The sequence below is a fragment of the Dama dama genome, chromosome 20 (genome assembly GCF_033118175.1).
Source record: "Dama dama isolate Ldn47 chromosome 20, ASM3311817v1, whole genome shotgun sequence".
Lineage (NCBI taxonomy): Eukaryota > Metazoa > Chordata > Mammalia > Artiodactyla > Cervidae > Dama > Dama dama.
The window spans coordinates 48,022,827-48,043,311 of NC_083700.1; the positions used below are offsets into that span (position 1 = coordinate 48,022,827).

The 20,485-nt window shown below is 41.1% G+C and overlaps 1 protein-coding gene across 1 annotated transcript; it reads right to left on the minus strand.

Annotated features, from left to right (window-relative positions):
• Positions 1 to 3,556: 3,556 nt before the first annotated feature.
• RWDD3 (RWD domain containing 3) lies at positions 3,557 to 15,772 on the minus strand. Its single transcript, XM_061121319.1, is given in 4 exon segments — positions 3,557 to 4,037; positions 4,136 to 4,251; positions 6,563 to 7,003; positions 15,662 to 15,772. Coding segments are annotated over 3 exon segments (603 nt in total). The 5' UTR covers positions 15,747 to 15,772; the 3' UTR covers positions 3,557 to 4,037; positions 4,136 to 4,174.
• Positions 15,773 to 20,485: the final 4,713 nt, after the last annotated feature.

The following is a 20,485-nucleotide window of genomic DNA, read 5'->3' on the forward strand; positions in this document are numbered from 1 at the left end:
CCGTTGAGTCAGTGATGCCATCCAACCATCTTGTCTTCTGTCATCCCCTTCTCCTCCTGCCTTCAATCTTTCCCAGCATCAGGGTCTTTTCTAATGAGTCAGCTCTTCGTCTATCAGGTGGCCAAAGTATTGGAGCTTCAGCTTCAGCATCATGGACATGTACAAATGAAGTGATGTGTACAAGATCATGCTCAAGCAGGTCCTGAAGGCACAAAAAAATTGCATGATCAAGTGGCTCAGATGTTGTCGTGACTACTCCTGCACAGCTGTTTCTTCCTCAGTCCACACCTAGGCTGTTGTAGCGATATCCAGTTTATTTAGTGAGGAGGAAAAAACTCAGAGGATGGTTCTTTCTATCACAATATGCTTCAGAAATTACCACTACAATCTAGTGTGTCTCTGAAAGTTGGTGAAGAGAAATCTCAGTGGGCAGAATTTTCAACAGTACTTGTGGTTGTCTACTGTAACTAGGAAAAGAGATGTCCACAGGTGTAGATCTACAGTGTTTCATGGGCAAGGGGCTAATGGATTGGTCAGGTAGTCAGGGACTTTGAAAGACTAAGATCAGAAGGCCAATGACAAGGAAATCTGGGGAGGGAGTATGTGAATGGACCTCTCAGGATGAGAACAAAATTTGAAGCTAGTAGTGTCCCATGTTATGTTCGTAGGGCAACCACTGTGGTGAACGTCTTCCTTGATTAAGTGGACAGGATGACTCATCCTCTGGATGTCAGTCATCCTCTTTCCCTAGCATCCCAGTGCTTGCTCACTGGGCTCGTGTACCAAGTAACTATGGCAGCAGGGATAGAGGTTATCAACCTAGGGATCGAACCCAAGTCTCACACATTGCAGGCAAATTCTTAACCGTCTTGAGCCACCAGGGAAGCCCAAGAATACTGGAGTAGTGAACCTATTCCTTCTCCAGGGGATCTTCCCTACCCAGGAATCGAATCAGGGTCTCCTGCATTGCAGGATTCTTGACCAGCTGAGCAACCAGGGAAACCCCATATACGGACTCAGCAACATGAAATTCTTCTCACCAATACTAATCTTACTATTGTCACTGCTGAGTACCTAACCTGCTAAGAACAGAGACCAGTCCTGAGAGACACCAGCCATCTGGTGACTAATCATACTGGATCCCTTCTCTAGTGGAAGGGCCAGCAATTGTCCTCAAGAAAATATTTATTCTGGATATGAATCCTAAGACTCTTGCTGTAAGACTACCAACCATAATCTTACCGACATGGTTATCTCTCACAACATAAATTCTAAGTGAGAAATTCATTTCAGAAAGGGCTCACAACTATGAAATTCATAGGACTTTCTATGACCAAATCACCCAGAAGTGGCTGGATTGATAGAGTAATATGACGACCTACTGATACATATTAATATGATGTTATTTCTCCCACTGCCAGAATACACAGCTTGAGGAATTATGGAATAAAAAATAGGATGGATTTTTCTCATTATTATGTTTAATAATCCACTCACAGAATTTTTTATTCCCATCCCTACAAATGGGCAGGAAAAAGGTCCCTATAAGGGCTGGGGTTGTTGATCCATATTATTACAGGGAAATTGGTCTACTGCCACACAGCGGGGTCAGTATGAACTATGTCAAGAGCCCAGGGGATTATCTGGGTTGCCTCTTAATGTGCTCTTATTTAACAGTAAAAGTTAATACACAACCAACCCCTAAGGACTCAGACCTATCAGAATTAAGATTCAGCTACCTTACTAGGTAAAGAGCCTGGACCAGCTAGCATGCTGGCCAGGAGCAAAAAAAAAAAAAAAAAAATGGAGTCAGGAAGAGGTTATAAATAGCAACTACAACTTCATGCCCAGTTATAGAAACAAGTACTCAAGCAAACCTAGTCTATTGTTTGTTCTGTCTATTTCTGTGTATATTAACTATTTTTTCTTCCCCCTCTCCCTATCAAGCTAGATGAAAAATGGTGGTGGTAGTGCACTTGACCGTTTAATCATCCAGGTGATTCAACCAGAATAAGTAACACCTCTAAGAACAACAGTAGGCACTTCCCAGGTGGCTCAGTGGTAAAGAACCCACCTGCCAACACAGGAGACACAGGTTCCATCCCTGGGTCAGGAAGATCCCCTGGAGGAAGAAACGGTTACCCACTCCGCTCTTCTTGCCTGGAGAATCCCATGGACAGAGAAGCCTGGTGGGCTGCAGTCCAAGGGGTCACAAAGGGTCAGACACTGAACACACATGCGCGTGCACACACACACACATGCACACACTAATAATAGTAACTGATGGAACTTACTTGCCATAGGTACTCAGCTCCCTCTCCCCTCACTTCACATAGGCACACCCACCCTCCTATATTCTGCTCTGTTCTCCTGGGGTTAGGACATGCAGACTACATTTCCCAGACTCCTTTTTGACAACTGGATTCCTGTCAGGTTTGGTCAATAGGAAGCACTGCTGGGAAGTCAGTGGTAGCACAGGTCCCAGCACCGTGATATTTGTTGGCAGTGGTTTCAGGGGAAACAGCGGTAGAGTGATTCTGAACTCCAACAGACCACAGACAGTACCTGTCAGTAATCTTAGCTCTGGTCCAGGCAGTACCATTTGAGCAGTTCTAGGATCGATTACAACACCCTCAATAGTGCAGCAGTGGGAACAGACTCCGAGAAGTTTCTGAACTCTGAGAATACTAACCTCCCACAGAACAACCTAACCACATTTACCAGTTATCCAAGAAAAACATCACCAACACCCTAGAATGAGATACAATGAACCCCAAATCCCCTCATTAAAGCAGCCCCATAGAATGATCAACAGGTAGGTCTAATTTAATTACAAGGGTATCTGAAAACGAGGCGATCAGACTGAACCACCACAGTCAGAGCAGCATGCTCAAGAAGCACTACTGGGCGTGCCATGTCTCCTTAATTTTCTCTCCCACCAGTTATAATTTATAATGACATCACTGCAGATTACAGTGAGAGAGTTTTCTTCCATCACTTGGCCCCTTATTTCAAAGCACAGGTGGATTCATAAACACAAATATCCTTCCGTAAACATAAATGCCTGTCTATACTTTTGGAACAGATTTTAACACAAGCTTTTATTTTATTCCTGCTCTCCTTATATCATATCAAATACATTTTGAGATTATCAGACTTTACCAAATTTTCCATCAGAAATTAAAAACAGTATCTCCATATAATTTCCTCCCTCTGGTAAGTCAAGTTCATTTTGTGTAAAACATTTCTTCCCTTGTAAAACTAGAATGTAAATTTTTCAAAAAAGAATTTTCTTTTAAATTGACTCTTCAGTCCTATAACTAGTAAGCACCATGCTATTCTGGGACCCCAAAGAAAGCAATTGTAAATCAAGTTCTATAGAACTTCTTTGGTTTGTATTTAAACTAACCATTTATTCAATTCCACAAAGAAATCAGTGTTATATTTTTCTTAACATTCAACTTAAAACATTAGACATAATAAGCTGAATGAGGGAAAATCATTATCAAATGCTAAAAATGTAAACATGAAAAAAGTAAACATGAAAACAAATCTCTTTTTAAAAATTCATTTAATTACAAGAAAATTAGCCAGAAAATTGCACAGTTCCAAACAAATCCTCTGTATAAACACAAGGGCTCATTTACAACCATCTTTTTATATTTATCTCTCAAATAACATTCCATCTACTGAACCCAGCTTCTACTGGCAAAATTAGGATACATGGGTATTTTTACTGTTTAATATTCCATAAGCAGAATTAGCTTTTGTCCTGAAGTTATGATGGTGTCTGTCATTCTGCTTCAGAGAAACTCTCAAATTGTTCCCTTATGAGTTTCAATTAGCCACTCTCAAAATCCAATGAAAAAAGAAAACAAAAAAAAACCACTGTAGTTTCTCTAAAAGATTCCTGTCTTCAACTTCATTTTACCAGCCTAAGTACAAATTCAGAGAAAAGCTTCTTAAGTCCTGTAGTTTCAAATTCCTTTTGTAACTCATCCAATGACGAATACTCTTTGACTTCAAATGCCAGAAACCTGCATTATACAAGAGAAACTCATGAATATGCCTAAATTTGTCAGAGTATAATTATTGATTCAGTTGCTTTTCCATCTGCAATAGTACTAAATTATACCTTTTGTGTTCTGTCTGTACTTTTGTTTCAAACAGTACACTAATCATTTTCTCTTTGCATTTCTTTCCACTTGAGTCCACATCCACTTTGCAGGTTTTCTGAAGAATCAGGTACTCCTAAATGATAAAACAGTATGTTAAATACATATCTGACTCTGAATCTCAAAGTCTTACTTTTACAGGAGAAATAATCTGCTGGCCTGTTTGCATGCTGACAGACTACTCGCTTTCTGAATCAAGCAGTAAGAGAGTTATGCAGTGTTTTTACGTACTTGGAAGCATAACATTCTGGTGAATGCTGGAGTAAAGAAGGTTCTAATCCAACTACACAGGCTTAAATCTAGACTAGTCAGCCTACTAGAGCTGATTGTGGGGTTAGTTACCTAAACCCTCTGTGCCTCAGTAACTTACTCCATAAAATGCTTGCTCTTAACAGCTACCTTATGGGGAAGCTGTGATGGTTAAATGAGCTAATATGTGCGAAGCACTCAGAGGAGTGCCTGGCAACAGCACTTAATACAGCACCAGCTACTGTCATTATCACAGTACTATACTACTTCAAAGTCAGACTGACGTGAACAGGCACACAGTACCAAACTTTCCAAATTGATGGAATCCATAAATATGCACCTGTAATTCTCAATCCTGATAAACAATCTTAAAAAATTTAACAGAGATATTTACATTAAATGGCATATGAGGGAAAGTTAATAAAAAAGAAAGAACTATTTTTAAAAGTTCTCTGCATTAGCACAGGTCTAGCCATATGTTTTGGAGAAGGCAATGGCACCTCACTCCAGTACTCTTGCCTGGAAAATCCCATAGATGGAGGAGCTTGGTAGGCTGCAGTCCATGGGGTCGCTAAGAGTTGGACACAACCGAGAGACTTCACTTTCACTTTTCACTTTCACACACTGGAGAAGGAAATGGCAACCCACTCCAGTGTTCTTGCCTGGAGAATCCCAGGGACGGGGGAGCCTGGTGGGCTGACATCTATGGGGTCGCACAGAGTTGGACACGACTGAAGTGACTTAGCAGCAGCCATAAATATATATTCATTAATTGATGGATCCAACCAGAGTAAAAACATCTGCAAAACAGCTGCACTTAGCCTAATATGCCTGAGCTGGCTTAAAGAAAAACCTGAGCCCTTTGGGGAAACATGAGCAAAGAAATGATGAGCATTCATTTAGTCAGCCAGTATTTTACCCAAGAGAGTCCAGCTTTATAGATATGCTATGAGTGAGTCAGTGATAGTTGCTCAGTCATGTCTGACTCTGTGCAACCCCATGGACTGTAGCCTGCCAGGATCCTCTGTCCAAGGAATTCTCCAGTCAAGAATACTGCAATGGGTTGCCATTTCCTTCTCCAAGATATACTATACATCACCTTAAAATATGTGGTTCCTTGGTCAGACCCCAACCCAAGATCTGTACTAAATCTGAAAATGTGTTATACCTATACACTATAACCTAGCACTACTCTGGTTAACTGAGGTTATTAATTACCAAGTTTTGTGTTAAGAATCCATCATGAAAAAGCTATGTAATCGTACAAATTTGTAATAACCCCACATATCTTTAAGACAGTAAGTTATGAAAGATAAATCTGTTTTAAATAAATTCTACTGTAATTATTCTTAACCCAACCCACTTGAAAGTATAAAACCTATTAAGTGATTTGTAGCTCTTTTAAGATCTAACATATAATAAGCAGTTTTCCTTGTCTGGTCCCACATAAAGCAGGTTAGATGTGTATAGAATGAGAACTTGAAAAATCTGAAGAAGATGATGATTTTGAAAGCAGCTGCTGAGACAAGTCAGGTGGAAAGCAAAAGTTAGGGAGGAGATGACAAGCTGACAGCCCGAATGATTCTACTTCCACTCATACTAAATCCTGGTTAAAAGGTACCAGCTCCTCTTTCCAGGTACTACAGATACCAAATTCAAGCATCAGAACATATCTTTAACTGCCAAATTAAAAGTTTGCAGGCTTACCCACAAATACATACATGCTGTGTGCTTAACCAAGGAAAGAAATATAAATAGGCACAAAATTAGTGCAAATTTATAAAGTTTAGGCTCAAAGCTAATTACAGAAACAAACATTGGTGTACCATAGAGATTTCTTTTTTAATAACCTATCACTGTCATTAAGTGGCATGACTTTTAAAACATAATCTTCTACTTATTCTTCAAGCTTTATAAGTCTGTAGTTGTAATTAGAAGTTACAGATAGTCTTTAAAAAAGAAAATAAAGATCTATTAACATGGTAAGAGTGCACGCAGAAACATCTTAATGATTCATCTGCCCCATTGTTATAAAACACCATTTTAGCAGAAAAGAGCCAAATTCACATTCAACATCAAACTTTTTGGCACCTTGATGTCATTTCTGTCTCCCTGCAGTAAAATCAGTATGATTTTACCCATGAACATCAGTCTTCCTGTCAGCCTTAAATCAGAAACCCACTTCTCCACAGTTTTGACATATTTAGTCTTCGATCTCATGTGATCTAAATGCAAAAGAGTCATCCACTACCCATCATCCACAGTCACGCTTGCCGCAGAAGAGCACTTTTCACTGCCACCTCCTGCTTCTGGGCGCTTGAGGATGTGCCTGAGGTTTTGCTGAATCCAAAGAACCAGTTCATGAACCATAGGTTCCGACAAAAGGGTCTCTGCTTGCTCCAGTAACTTCTCCTTCACGATTTCACACTGGGCCCTGGTCAAGTCCTTGGAGTTCACCACAATACCAGGTAGACAGGATGGGTAACTTAGCGGTAAGTAGAACACCAACTGCAAGGGTATATCCGTATCTGTAAATCCTTCAGCTTTTGTGAGAATTCTGAACACAGCCCCATCTGTCTCTGGAAAGCATCCAAAAATAATGATTAGTTGTACCTAATTCAATTTGAATGGAACACTAACAAGAGAAAATTTTGGTTTCAGATGTCAATTTTATTTTTCATGTGAAAATTAAGTTATTTTATCACACTAAGAAAGCCATGATTTACAGGTGTTTTCTTTCAGCCATATATATATATATATATATATACAGTCATAGAATCATGCTCAACCAGCACCCAGGATTTCACTGGCATTTACAATTGCTATTATCCTCTTTTTATTAAGGTCACCAGAAAGGTTTCTCCTTATATGATTTTTTTTTTTCTACCCAGACTTAGTTGATAATTCTGGAAATTCCTAATAAACTCACATGAACCTTCAAAGAAATAGTATTGTGTATTTATAAAATCAGGAATTAGCTTAAAAGCTATACACTAAATCCAATGAAAATCATGGTGCAGTGACTCCAAGCAGAAGCAAATACTGGATCCCATGTGGTGGTTGTAAGGGTGCAGAGAATACCACCACTAGGCATACACAGTCACTGCCTGGACCCGCTCTTTCTCACTTCAAATGTATTATCAGTGCAACATGAAGGCAGCGAGAGGAACTAAAATGGGGCAGCCATCAGTTCAGCAGTTTTCTGGCTCCACGAGGAGGGGGAAAGGGGAAAGTACACACAGGATACAAGATGAAACGCTCTGCTCTCTTTCAGATTTGCTCCACTTCACCCCTCTGATGTGTTCCACACCACTTCACCCCACTTTTCACAAGTTGATAAAACGTCAGGCTGATTCATTCTGCAGGGGGCAGAAGCACACAGATCAGAAGAGAAGAGTAGAACAGAACTGGGTGCCAAGGAGGCTCTTTGAAGTTAACTTGCCTTGTCTACCCTACTTCTATCTCCACGGCCCTTGTTTCATTCTCCTTCACAAGACAGGCAGTCAGATCATTCTCATTTTCATACCTGGATTGCTACTCAACAGCCTTGACAATGGAAACCTGAATGTATCCCCATTTTAAAGAACTGAACAGAACATTAAAATGGCTCTCTAGCCATCTGATTCCATTTATTCAGAAGCCATGGTTATAGACATGGATTTATACGGGACCAAACATATTCATTACACAAGATTTTTCTTTAGTAGAATCTTCAGTATCAGAGGCAAAGCACTGCTGTTTTAGGACACTACCCCAAAACCCAGGCAGTAACCATTATAAAGATCATAGTAAAATGATATAACTTAAATTTGTATTACATAAGAAAAACGTGGCTGCATAAAGAAAAATTGTCCAAACAACTTAGTGCATTCCCCTAAAATGCATCACCAGATTCTCAAAATCTTTCTTTCTTCTATCCTGTTACTTCTCCTTTAAAAAAAGAAAAAAAAAAAAATTTACTATTAAAGTAGGCTCCCTGGATATCAGTAAGATCATTACATTTCACTTGGTAAAATGGGTATTATAAATAGACCAACAGACAACGTGTAACCACTAGACTAAATAAACCCTTCAGAAATCATCTAGAGGGTCCACTTTCCCTCTCAAGGGGGAGACATAATTTTTAAAGCTCTTCATTCATCATTTAACAAATAGTCACAGGAAACATAAGAGATTCAGGTTTGATCCCTGAGTTGGGAAGATCCTTTGGAGGAGTAAATGGAAACTGACTCAAGTATTCTTTTTTTATTAATTCATCTATTGAAAATACTTTTTTTTTAATTGAAGGATAATTGCTTTACAGAACTGTACTGATTTCTGACAAACATCAACATGCATCAGCCTTAAGTATACATACGTCCCCTCCCTCCCACCTTCCTCCCCATCTCACCCCTCTAGGTTGTTACAGAGCCCCGGATTGAGTTCCCTGAGAATACAGCAAATTCCCATTGGCTATCTATCTTACACACGGTAACCTAAGTTTCCATGTTACTGTCTCCATACATCCTACCCTCTCCTTCCTCCCAAGCTCCCTCGTCCATCCCCATGTCCATAAGTCTATTCTCTGTGTCAATTATTCTTGCCTGGAGAATTCCATAGACAGAGGAGCCTGGCGGGCTACAATCCATGGGGTTACAAAAGAGTTGGACACAACTTAGCAACTAAACAAGTCAGCAAATAGAAAAGCAATGAGAGAAAATCCTGACTTTAGCTTTGGAAATTGTGAAATTATTAGTTATGTTTAGAAGGAAAACTACTTTAATTCTATCAAGAATTAAAGGACTAACAACCTTCCTACTTGGTTTTCTCTGTGACTCCTTCCACACACACACACACACACACACAGGAGTTGCAAACTGAAATTACACAAAATGATGCTATCTCTGTAAGAAAATGAAAATCCCAATGACATACCCCAATACTGCTGATATTTAATGCAGCAGTAAAATTGTTCATTCTTTTAAAAACTAATTTTCTCCCTAAAACTCTAGAAGCATGTATATTACCCTTCCTTTCTCATCTGCCTTGGTTTGTACATGCAATTAAACTGGCTCTTTTTGCCTCAGAAATTTTCATGTAATCACATATACTGTCAGTCTGATTTGGGTTATTTTTCCATAAAGAAGAAAACAAGGTTGTTCCTATCTACTTTACGTTTATTGAACAGCTTAGAAACAGAGTGATTAACAGAAAAATAATGGTGTTCTATATCTTACTGTTAACTTCTGGCCTTCCCTGGCACCAAGACACTCTAGTTATTAAGTTCAACTCACAAACTCATCATTCTCAATAAACATCTATGCCACACAAAACTTATGCCTGCCCTAGGAATCTATAATTTTCATAAGTTCCAAGACTATTTTCACCTAAAGATCCTAGCAAAAGATTTAAGTCTTGCCTCTGGTTAAAGTTCACATATCTATTCCCTAGTTTGGATTTTTTTTTAATAAGTCTTTATGCCTTAAAATAAGTGTATCAACTTCATAACCAAAATAGGGGTTTCAAACCTTATTCTTCCTTACAAGTATATGAAAGAAATTATGCTAACTACACTCCAAACAACAGAAATTCAATAAATTTCTAGATTTTAGAGAAATCTAGAGAAACTAGAGAAACTGAAATAAACCCCAAATTCCATACCATTATTTTTAAGAATTCACCCGACACACACACAACAGAAATTCAATAAATGCTGTACAATAACAGAAGACAGTGGAAAATGTAAACAAATTTAAGAGAATGAATTCTTCAAGATTCATTTAGTGCCTATTAAGAAATCATTGCATCATGATTGCATCATTGCAATCACTGTATCATTGAATCATGGCATCACCGACTCGAAGGACATGAGCTTGAGCAAGCTCCAGGAGTTGGTGATGGACAGGGAAGCCTGGAGTGCTGCAGTGCAGAGTCAGACACGACTGAGCGACTGAACTGAACTGAAGAAATCATTTATATACCACATACAATTGGCTTTCCCAATACTTGCTTTTTTTTTTTTTTCTTTGCAGTATTTACATGTCCTCAGGGTAAGACTTGTTCAGAAAACCACCAAAAAGTCCCCAACAGCCTCTCTTACTTCATCGTACAGGATTTTTTTTCCCTCTTGCTCCCGGACGCCTCCCCACAAGTATGCATCCACCAGTGCTGCAGCTGGATTGTTATATATTTTAAAAGGTAGTTACAAGGAAAAAAAAAAAACTAAGAATAAGTGAAGATCAAAGTGGCAATCCCTCCTTTAGAAGTGAAGTTCAGGGCTGAATTGGTTTTAGAGGTGACCTCAGTACCAACAATCAGCAGGAAACAGAGCTGAGCAGATTTAGAGGGGTCAATGGGTGACAGTAATGATTCATTTTGCAGGAAGGTCCAATGCAGTCTGAACATTAGTGTTAGCAGAATACAGAAATTTACTCTGAAGCTACCATGCAAACATATCCTATGATATTGAGTCTCACACACCTCCCCTTTACAACATGCTTATCTGTAAGATGATTTCCAGAAACACAATTCAATGTACAGTGAGCACTGACTATGGTAATATACTCTGTGACCTCTGATTACCTCATCAAGAAAATGAAGATTTGTAACATCCCCAGTCTCACCTACTTCACAGGTACCCACACGGCCAGGCACACACATTACCCTTCAGAACTATTCTGAACCTAAGCTGGACCACACCTGATTCTTTGCTCTGGGTGCTCATCTTGCTCTCTTTATCTGGACAAGTGTTATCCCTGCTCGCTAAGAACTCTTTTCCTGTTGCAGCAACTCATGTCTATTAAGGAGCATGATGTACTGCAAGGTTACTGCAAGTAACCCTAGTGGTTACTAAATCAGCCTGAGCATCTATTATCTTCTCTAAAATAAAGAGCACCCCTCATCGGGACTAATGACAAGCCTGGCAGATTTAACAACGTTTCCTCCTTTAGATGTGTCTGTGCTGTGTGCTTAGTCACTCAATCGCGTCCAACTCTTTGCGACCCCATGGAGCCTGCCAGGCTGCTCCGTCCACGGGGATTCTCCAGGCAAGAATACTGGAATGGGTTGCCATTCCCTCCTCCAGGGGATCTTCTCAACCCAGGGACTGAATCAAGGTCTCCCGCATTGCAGGCAGATTCTTTACCAACTGAGCCACCAGGAAAGCCTAGATTTGTCTAGCTTCCATGAAAAAAAGATGTTAGTGTTCTAACTTACCTTATATTTCACTGACATATCTTTTAAATGTCTTTCAGGATTCTCTGCCACTGTTTTCCCAGTATCTGAGAATAATTCCTTGCCAATTTCATTTGCTTAATCACAGCTTAAGATTACCTATCTTTCTTTTGAATAAAGTTGTTCAAATTGCCCCTTCTTCTCTACCATTTGTTCTCTCAGATATACAAGAGATTATGTACATATGCGTAAATACTTCTTGAAAAATAAGCTAAAAATAAAAAATCTTGAAACAAAAAAACAGAATACCTCTCATCAAATAAGATGCGTTTAAAGTATCAGGTATATGGCAGGCGACCCCATTAAACCTGGCACTTTGTCTGACTGCACTGTGCCGGGGTCCAGCCTCGGCAGGATCGAGGGGGTACCCTCAGGATGAACGGTGTCAGTGAGAGAGAGAGAGAGAAGACACATGAGACCAGCCTTGATAGGGCCAAGTCTGTGTTCTGCTTTTTGACAACAGTTTTTATACCCTCAGTCAGAACATTTCCAAGGTACAAGATGCTTACTCATGCTTACACAGGATTAGTATTACATCAGTTTGTTTTTTAGGAAGAGCAGGATGTTTTCTGCTTTCTGATTCTATAGTAAATCTTAGCACATTATCTTTGGCCTTGGGGCCCATTAACATTTTATGTGGGTCAGGTGAATGTAAACCTATTTTCCGTTTCTGTGGTGACCTTAACTGAAAGGTAAGCAGTCTTCATAGGGCAACAGTACAGAGTAGAAGTATATCCTTGTTAACACAAAAATTAATCCTTCTGTAGAAGTTGTCAGTTGAGTTTATCTAAGAAGTTTACCCCACACTGACTCTGTGACTTTGGTGAGGCAGCCTCTGCCTAGCACTCCTGGCTAATAATTAACAACCGTTTCATTATTACCACACTAGGGCTAAGCTCTTATTTTTCTAGATCTATAACTATATCAACAATGGTTTCCACAGCACAACCTTAGCACATTAAAAGCAAAAACACAGCAAACAAAACACAGCAAGCAAACGTCAACCCAATAACTACCTTTAGAATAATTTTTCTTATGTTTTCTAATAGGACTCCTTCACCCCCCAAAAAGGCTCTATGTCTATTAGGGCCTTTATATGATCAGGTTCTTTATGCTGTTTTATGACTAAGGTATTATGAGCAGTCATGCATATTAGTACCAAGGGCATAGACACATTTGCCAAACAAACTAAAATACCAGCAAAGGAGTTTAAATTAAAACACTCCTTTCATCCTGGATAATTTCATAAAGTACCACCACCTGGAAAACTTATTGATTAAAGTTCTAAATTGATTCTTATTTGGGAAGAGATCGGGAAAGGCCTTCTGCCTGTGTCACAGAAATTAGGGAGTAGTCTATTGAAGCAAGCATCAGAAAGACAGATATTCATCTTTAAGGTGAGCGCCGGGGGCAGCTTTTCGGAATCCCTGAAAACCTGATCCGCCTTGGCGGTGAGGTTTTCTCCTCCTGACCTTGTCATGGGTGGGATCTCGTGAGCTAGCTCCCGGCAGCACTGCGCAGGCAGCAGCAGAATGCCCCCGACTTGGTCTCCCCATGGCACGCCCTAGTGGACCGGTGTCAGAGCTCTCAGAATTCACACCCGGAAGAGAAAGCTACAGCTGATGCCTCTTACAATGAACTTACTACAACCACCACAAAGAGGCCACAGTGTACGTAAGTCCCCTGAAATTCTCAGCACAAATTAGTCCAGCCAAAAGAATGCAATTATTCAGACTCTCCAATCTTATGGCCTTACTAGATGACCCCTGGGTTGGCAGCCTGAGCCTTCCTGGGCTACCTTCTACCGGAAGCGCAATCCTACCAATGTTAACCTGATTTCAGGGGCAACAAAGAGAAGCTTATTTGAGCGGAAGGCCAGGAACGAATTGATGGTATTCAGAATGTTCTGGTGTTAAGCTTATATCCTCCAATCCAAGCTGACAGTGACCACCAGAGTGGTAGCCAGCAGCCCACTGGATGTTTACTGTGGTCTATTATAAAGAAGTTCTTACTTACCCTTAATTCCCCCTTGTGAACATCAAACATTCCTATTTCAACCACTGAATTGTTTTATTCTCCAATGAACCTTTCAGCAACAAAATGTCCTAAGTTGTTACACTGAATTCTTTTATAATTCAATTACTTACTGATGCCAGAACACTGAATTAAATTAATTAGGAGGCATGGCTTGAAGTCATGCTCAATTTAACAGCAGATAAAGGGTCCACAGTGTTCTTTGTATCAAAAAATTGCCTCCGTTCTTTCTCTGCTTACTTTTTTTGGTCTTCTCTGAACCGTCAGCAGTGTCATATGCTCAACCATGTACTGAGGACAGAGACCACCATCAATCCATCCTCTTTCAGGTGTAATGGTAAATCATAAGTTCATTTTCCCAGGATATTCCCAGTTGAGCCATAATAAAGGGATTAAAGAAAACTAATGATATCCTCAAATGGCCTGCCTCAAGTAGAAGTAATGAAGTAATTATCAATAAAGAGAGTAGTAAAGACAGCAAGTAAGATGATAAAGAATAACAAATGCTATCCAATCATAAGATAGGTGACAAAAAAAAAACAACACTAAAAGTGAGTATACCTTCTCATAAGGATTTTAAACGTTGTTTCAGAAAGCTGCAAGACAGGCTAAGCATCAAAAAGCAAGCAGCTTCACCACATAAATTGGTTCACAGTGCCCAGAACACGTCAGTACTAAATGAACGTGTGCAGACTGGTGATCAAGAGAAAAAAAGGAAAAGGAGGCCATCGCTGTTCCGCAGGTGAATAACACATCACATGGACACGAGGAATAAACCCTAACCCTTGATAGCTTTCTCATAACACCCAGACATTTTAGACTACCTTCTTAAAGGTCAATCAATTTATGGTCAGAAAGACAATTTTAATAACAGCTGAAACATGACAGAAGTTTAAATCTCCTGCCAAAAAATTTACATAATGTATTTGAAAGCTAAGTGAAAAGTGAAAATCATCTGCATCACTGCACTTTTTCATAAACTGAAGTTTTGTTTTTTACTTAACAGAAGCTACAGACAGGTACAGAGAGTAAGTTTTCGCTATCATGAAAATAAAGCCAGAAAAACCGTTCTAGACTGTAAGTTCTGGGGAACAGTGTCTTTGAAACCTTGCGTTTTCAGGGACTCAAATGTGAGCGCAACAATTAATGCGCCCCAAGAGCCTGTAATTGATAACCACCTTTAAGCGAACTAGAAAAAGCTGAAGAAAAACAATCTAACTGAGAGAGTTCTGACTGAGCGCTGGTTGAATTCAAAAATTCATTCAACAATAACTTACTATGAATACCTACCATGTGCCTGGCACTGACCTAGGGGCCTGCAGTTTTGTGGTTACAAAACAGACAGGGTCCTGCCTTCTTGCAACTTGAGACAACCAAATACCCATTTAGTTTAACTTCAGCGGGTGCCCTGATGGGGAAGTTGGCTTTAAACTAGGGGTGTCGGGAGAGACGTCTTTTTAAGATGAGATCTGAAGAATAAGTTCAGAATACCCAGGGAAAGCCTGGGGGGACGCTGTCCAGGAGGGCGCAGCTGGTAGCCCTCAGCTAGTTGAGGAGTGATCAGGCCAATTACCGGGTGCAACGGGGGTTGGGGGGGAGAGTATGTTTGAGGGGGTGTAGAGGCGAGTGGGGGAGGGACGGGAGAATGGAGGGAAATCAAGGAATTGGGGGCAGGGGCGAAAGGAGGTGGGAGCCGGCGAGTGGCGGTGAAACGGGCCAGTGGATGAAGGGGCGCGGGCAGCAGGGACCGGCCGACGGGCTGCACGAGCCTGCGCGTTACGTTCTCGGCTGACTGCAGAGCAGCGGAAGGGGCGCTACGCTATTCACGTTTTAAGGGTCGCCGCACTCTCCCGCCTGCTCCCACACACGCCCAGTCCCGGCGCCTGTCATTCCATCATTCAACTACCGCGGCCCCCAAGTGTGGGCTCGGGGAGATGAGCCCAGTCGGGGTGGGTGGGGAGCCCGGGTCCCTCTGGCGCGGAAGTAGTCACCTGAGAGACTCAGCACTTCCCACTCGTCCGGCCCGCAGAAAATCGCTGCCAGGGCCGAGAGCTCCTCCCGCACCGGCTCCGCCATGGCCGCACCGCCCCGCACGCTCAGCACCGCCCCTTCCGCCGCCGCTGCCGCCCCGGCCGTCCCGGAACAGTGCGGCCGGGCGGCCACCAGGGGGCGCTCCGCGTCTCCGCTGCGCTCCGCGGGCTGGAGGCCACTAGACGTCCCGCCCACAAGCTCCGGCTCTGTAACTGCAGCGGGAAGACTCACGCAGTTTGGGAGGCTTTTCTTCGAGGGTGAAGGCCCTGTGGTCCAGGGCAGGGTGTCTGCCAGAGGCCACCCTGCAGCTCACCCGCTGCTTTTCTAACAGAGGGAAGCCGCCTAGCAAAGCCGGAAATTCTCTAACTTTATCCCGGGCTTTGTCCACTAGCCATTCCCTCCCGGACTTGTCCTTGAAGGGAACTTGGAGTTTGGGGGGGGGGAAGGGCAGGGAAGTGACCAGAAGAAGTTAGCCCCTGTCTGGCTCAGAATTGAACTAGGTGTTAGAAACACTGCAGTTAACAGATCAGAGGAGATTCTCCGCCCTCATGGAGGTACTAGAGACCCAGGCAATATGGGACACCCGGAAAACCTCCAGGGCAGTAACAACCTCCAGATGCTGAGAGGTAACTGGCGCTCAGACTCTAGACCAAGACCGGATTCCTCTTTCTGTTTCTCCTAACGATGGTTCAGAAGGGGAGAGTTGGACCTGCCACCTCTGGCATTCTAAGGATGTTACTGGGGTGGCCTGGACCCTTGCTGGGGACCTGTGTACCCAGGTGCTGGGAGCAGTGTCATAACGTTCCTATTTGTCTCTGCCTTCACAGGGTTCCCTGGTGGCTCAGTGGTAAAGAACCCACCTGCCAACGCAGGACACCCAGGTTCAGTCCCTGGGTGGGGAAGATCCCCTGGAGAAGGAAAGGGCCACCCACCCCAGTATTCTTGCCTGGGAAATCCCATGGACAAAGGATGCCTAGCCGCTACAGTCCATGGGGTCTCAAAAGAGTTAGACACGACTTAGCGTATAAACAATAACAAACAAACAAATCACAGGGGACAGCCCTGCCGAAATTGGCAAGTGAAACTCCTGGACCTTGGAGAGTACAGTCAGGTATGTAAATATGGCAAATGCTAGCTTTTCAACATTACTCATTTTGTGATCTTCAATTGATACAAAGCAATGTGATTCTTGAAGCTTAATAATGAAATGATGATCCTTGAACTCCACTCAATTCTAAGAATGTTCTAAGTAGGGTAACAGAATTATCAATCCATTCTGTTCCAACGTTGGTTTTGTGAACAAGATTACAATGATTCTGTGTGATAGTTTTTTCAGTATGTTTGACTTGTCCTTTTGTTTGTCAAGTAGCAGTTTAAAATTTTGCAGACCCAAAAAGTAGCTGGTCTAGTTAACAGAAGTCCCATGATTTTTGTTTGTATCAGAAATAACATTTTGTGAGATAAATCAGGGAATTTAGATGACTACACAGTGACTCCTGTCATTGACCATGGATGTCAGGGAAACAGGGTTGATTTAAAGACTGAGTTCATATTACCATCATTAACATCCTTCCCACTCCAACTAAGAAGGGGTCTTAAAAAGGAAAAGATACTGACTTCTGAGAACAGAAAGGAAGTTTAACAAGATGAACTGCAGGGGAAATGCCTTTCAGAGGATGCAGTGGGGTTTTAGTGACCCCAAGTAATTAAGAGCACTGCTGTGTACATAACTGGAAAGACAAAGGTTTATTTAAATGCATAATTATCTCTGATGTGGCCAATTTGTTTAATAATAACTCCTTTGAGTTATTTCCAAAGTAGCAGCAGGTCAGTAGGTTCAGTAGCTGCTAAAGAGTTTGGTGAGCAAAAGAATAAATTTTTAATTTAAAACATCATTAAATTATTTTTAATTTTAGCTTGAAATCCAATGTTAGTATTAAAAGTGGTAGGAAAATATTAATTTATTTAACTTACTTATTAAAGATGATCGACCAAAAATCAAGTAGTTCATATCTTATTTTTAATATGAGTCAAATAATATTAACAGCAAGACTACAGCTGTCAGAAATATTAGGAGGCATCCCTGAAGCCTGTTGTCACAAGGTGTCCATGAAATTGATGTAAGAGTGCATCAATCTATGTAAAATTTTCTTGTCAATAGGTTTCTTCTTTGCTTTTCCTTTCTTCCTTGATTTCTTAACCTGCTTCTCATACTCCATTTAGCGTGTTTAAATAAAACAGAAGTCGATGTGCATGTCTTTTAAATTGACAGTATCCTCAGGCCCTGAAGTCCTATGAATAAGTTTCTACTCTCTGACATTTGGAAGTAATCATCACAGAGAAAGCATAATGTCAGCTTGATATTTCTCACACTATGAAAATACCAGCTACATGTCAAATATCTGAAGCCTACCTTAATGCAGTAAATTTTCTTGGATTCATATGCTACTGAAAATTCTAAATATTTAAATGTGCAATGATATCTAGACATGTGGATAAATGTCTACTTAGAGCATGATCTCTTTCTCTCCTTCTCTACTCCTCTGCCCCCAACAATGTTTGTTTTCCTAGAACAATATTGTTTATATATGCGACTTTCCTAAATAGTTGCTTTCCCAAGACCAAAGGAGAAGCTGTAAATCTCTCACCTCCAGTTAAAACCACTAGCCCAAGAGAAAAAGTTCTTTAACTTTTCTGGGAAAACCTTTCTATTCACTTTATCATGTGTAGTATGTGGACTGGAATATTCAACTCTGTGTCTGTAATTTTAAGTCAAATTAAGGTAGGAGACAGATGGGCCCCTGGGCTGGACAGCTGGTGTTTGTCAATTGGAGTAAAATTGAAGCTTTGTTCTCATCCAGATTCTTGGGGGACAACGCTAGTGGCAAAAGCTATGAAGTAAGAGATAAGGTACCTACTCCTAAGGTCAAGGAAGACTTCCCTGTCTGCACGTGTGCAGGAAGGCTTCTGGGGGGTCAAAAAGGGAGGGAGTCCAACCACATATTAAATGTGAACATGCACCCACAGGCCTCTATGGTGGGGAATCCATCTTAACAAAAAGTTGCACATGCATACCGGGGAGGGTCCTAGGACCTCAGGTGTGAAGAAAGAAACAAGATAATTGGCCAAAGGTAAACAAAAACCTGGAAGGACTGTCCTACTTAAATGATTTAAGTCACTTCCTTACTGCTCTCCTCCTCATTCAGTACACCCGCCCGCATTCGTCTCCAGGTGTGTATTTCTGTCTTGCTTCTAACTTACTATGCTCCTCCTCATTAGGGAGGCCACCCATACCGTTTCTGTCTGACTGTGTCTTTCTGCCCTGCTTCCATCTTAAACCTTTTCTCTGTGTGCTGTCCCACATGTTGTGCTGTGTCTCTGATAATAAACTTTGTACCTGTTTTTACAGTTTTTGCCTTCTTGAAACATTCTTGCTTTCAAATGGGGGGAAGGAGCCAGAACCACTGTGCTTCTAGCCTCTGGCCCCTGGTGGTCTAGTAGCTAGGATTCCTGGTTTTCATCCAGGCTACCCAGGTTCAATCCCTGGATAGGGAGCTAAGATTTCTCTTCAGAACCGCTGATTGCTCTCCCTCCAAGATCAAAATCTTATAGAATTGAGCATAGAAATGAGAATACATAACAAAGAATATTAAGAGAGGTTAAGTATTAGTATCATGTCAAAAAAACTGAGACTCCTAAATCTGAAGTGAATGGGAGTATGATAAGGAAAATGATCATATTAACACTATGAGGCAAGTAAAAATGCTTTCAAGAACCACTAAAAGTAAAGAACAAAAGAGGCATTAAATGCCAGCTTGCTAAGTGAACCTGAACTCCAGTAAGTTGTGCTACTGGTTTTGCCTAAAGGCTTTCTGTGTTTACTTACTTCATAAGTACTCATAAGTTACTTCATGGTTCTTGGGCACCATTGGTCTGACTTGACAAGCTGAGTATTCAAACACAGAGATGAAAGCAGCAAGCCTTTGCTCTCTTCAGTTTTGAGTCTAGACAGGTAAACCCTGCGTACAACAATTACACGTTCTTTCATCATATCATGCTGAGGTAGCAAGAATTGCCACACTCCCTGCTTCGTGTGAGGTTTGCTGTCACGGTTTGGTGACCGTGAAGGCCTGCTGTGGAGCACGTACCTCCCACAATTTCCCAGAGGACAGATATGTCTGTAATGCTCAGGAACATAGTAGGTTTCCAAAAGTACATCAAGTCAGTGGTGTTGATTGGCCATAGTTCTTTTTGTTCTGTTACCATATATGAGTCACAAACTTATTTTCCACCCAGAAAACAAAAGCAAATAGAATGTGTAAGAATTTGATATTGACACTGTAATCATACCCTTCTGTGGAAAGATCTGCCTCCACCTTGTCCAAATAATCTGTCCTCCCTCCAAAAAATTGGTTACATTCTGCCTGTGAGAAATTGCTTGATTCTCACACAGGAGTAATATCAAACATTTCAGCTTGCCTTGTAAGAAAACATCCCCATGACCAGGTCCATTGACATAAAAGTTCAATGCCTTATCAATGTTTTAAAAAGAAGTCTTCAGTTTCATTAGTGTTTTAGACTTTATCTAACACCCAAGAGTTAATTTTGGTTACTACTGTAAGTGCATTTTTTTATTCATTATATATTTTGTCAGTGTGTGTTACTAGTCTAATCAGTTTTTATTATCTGGATTGGAGGGGGGGCGGTGCTTGAGAATATGTGAATTTTTTAAAACTCCTTTTCTCCAAACTTGTAAAGGAATTATAAATGAGTCAATGCTGCCA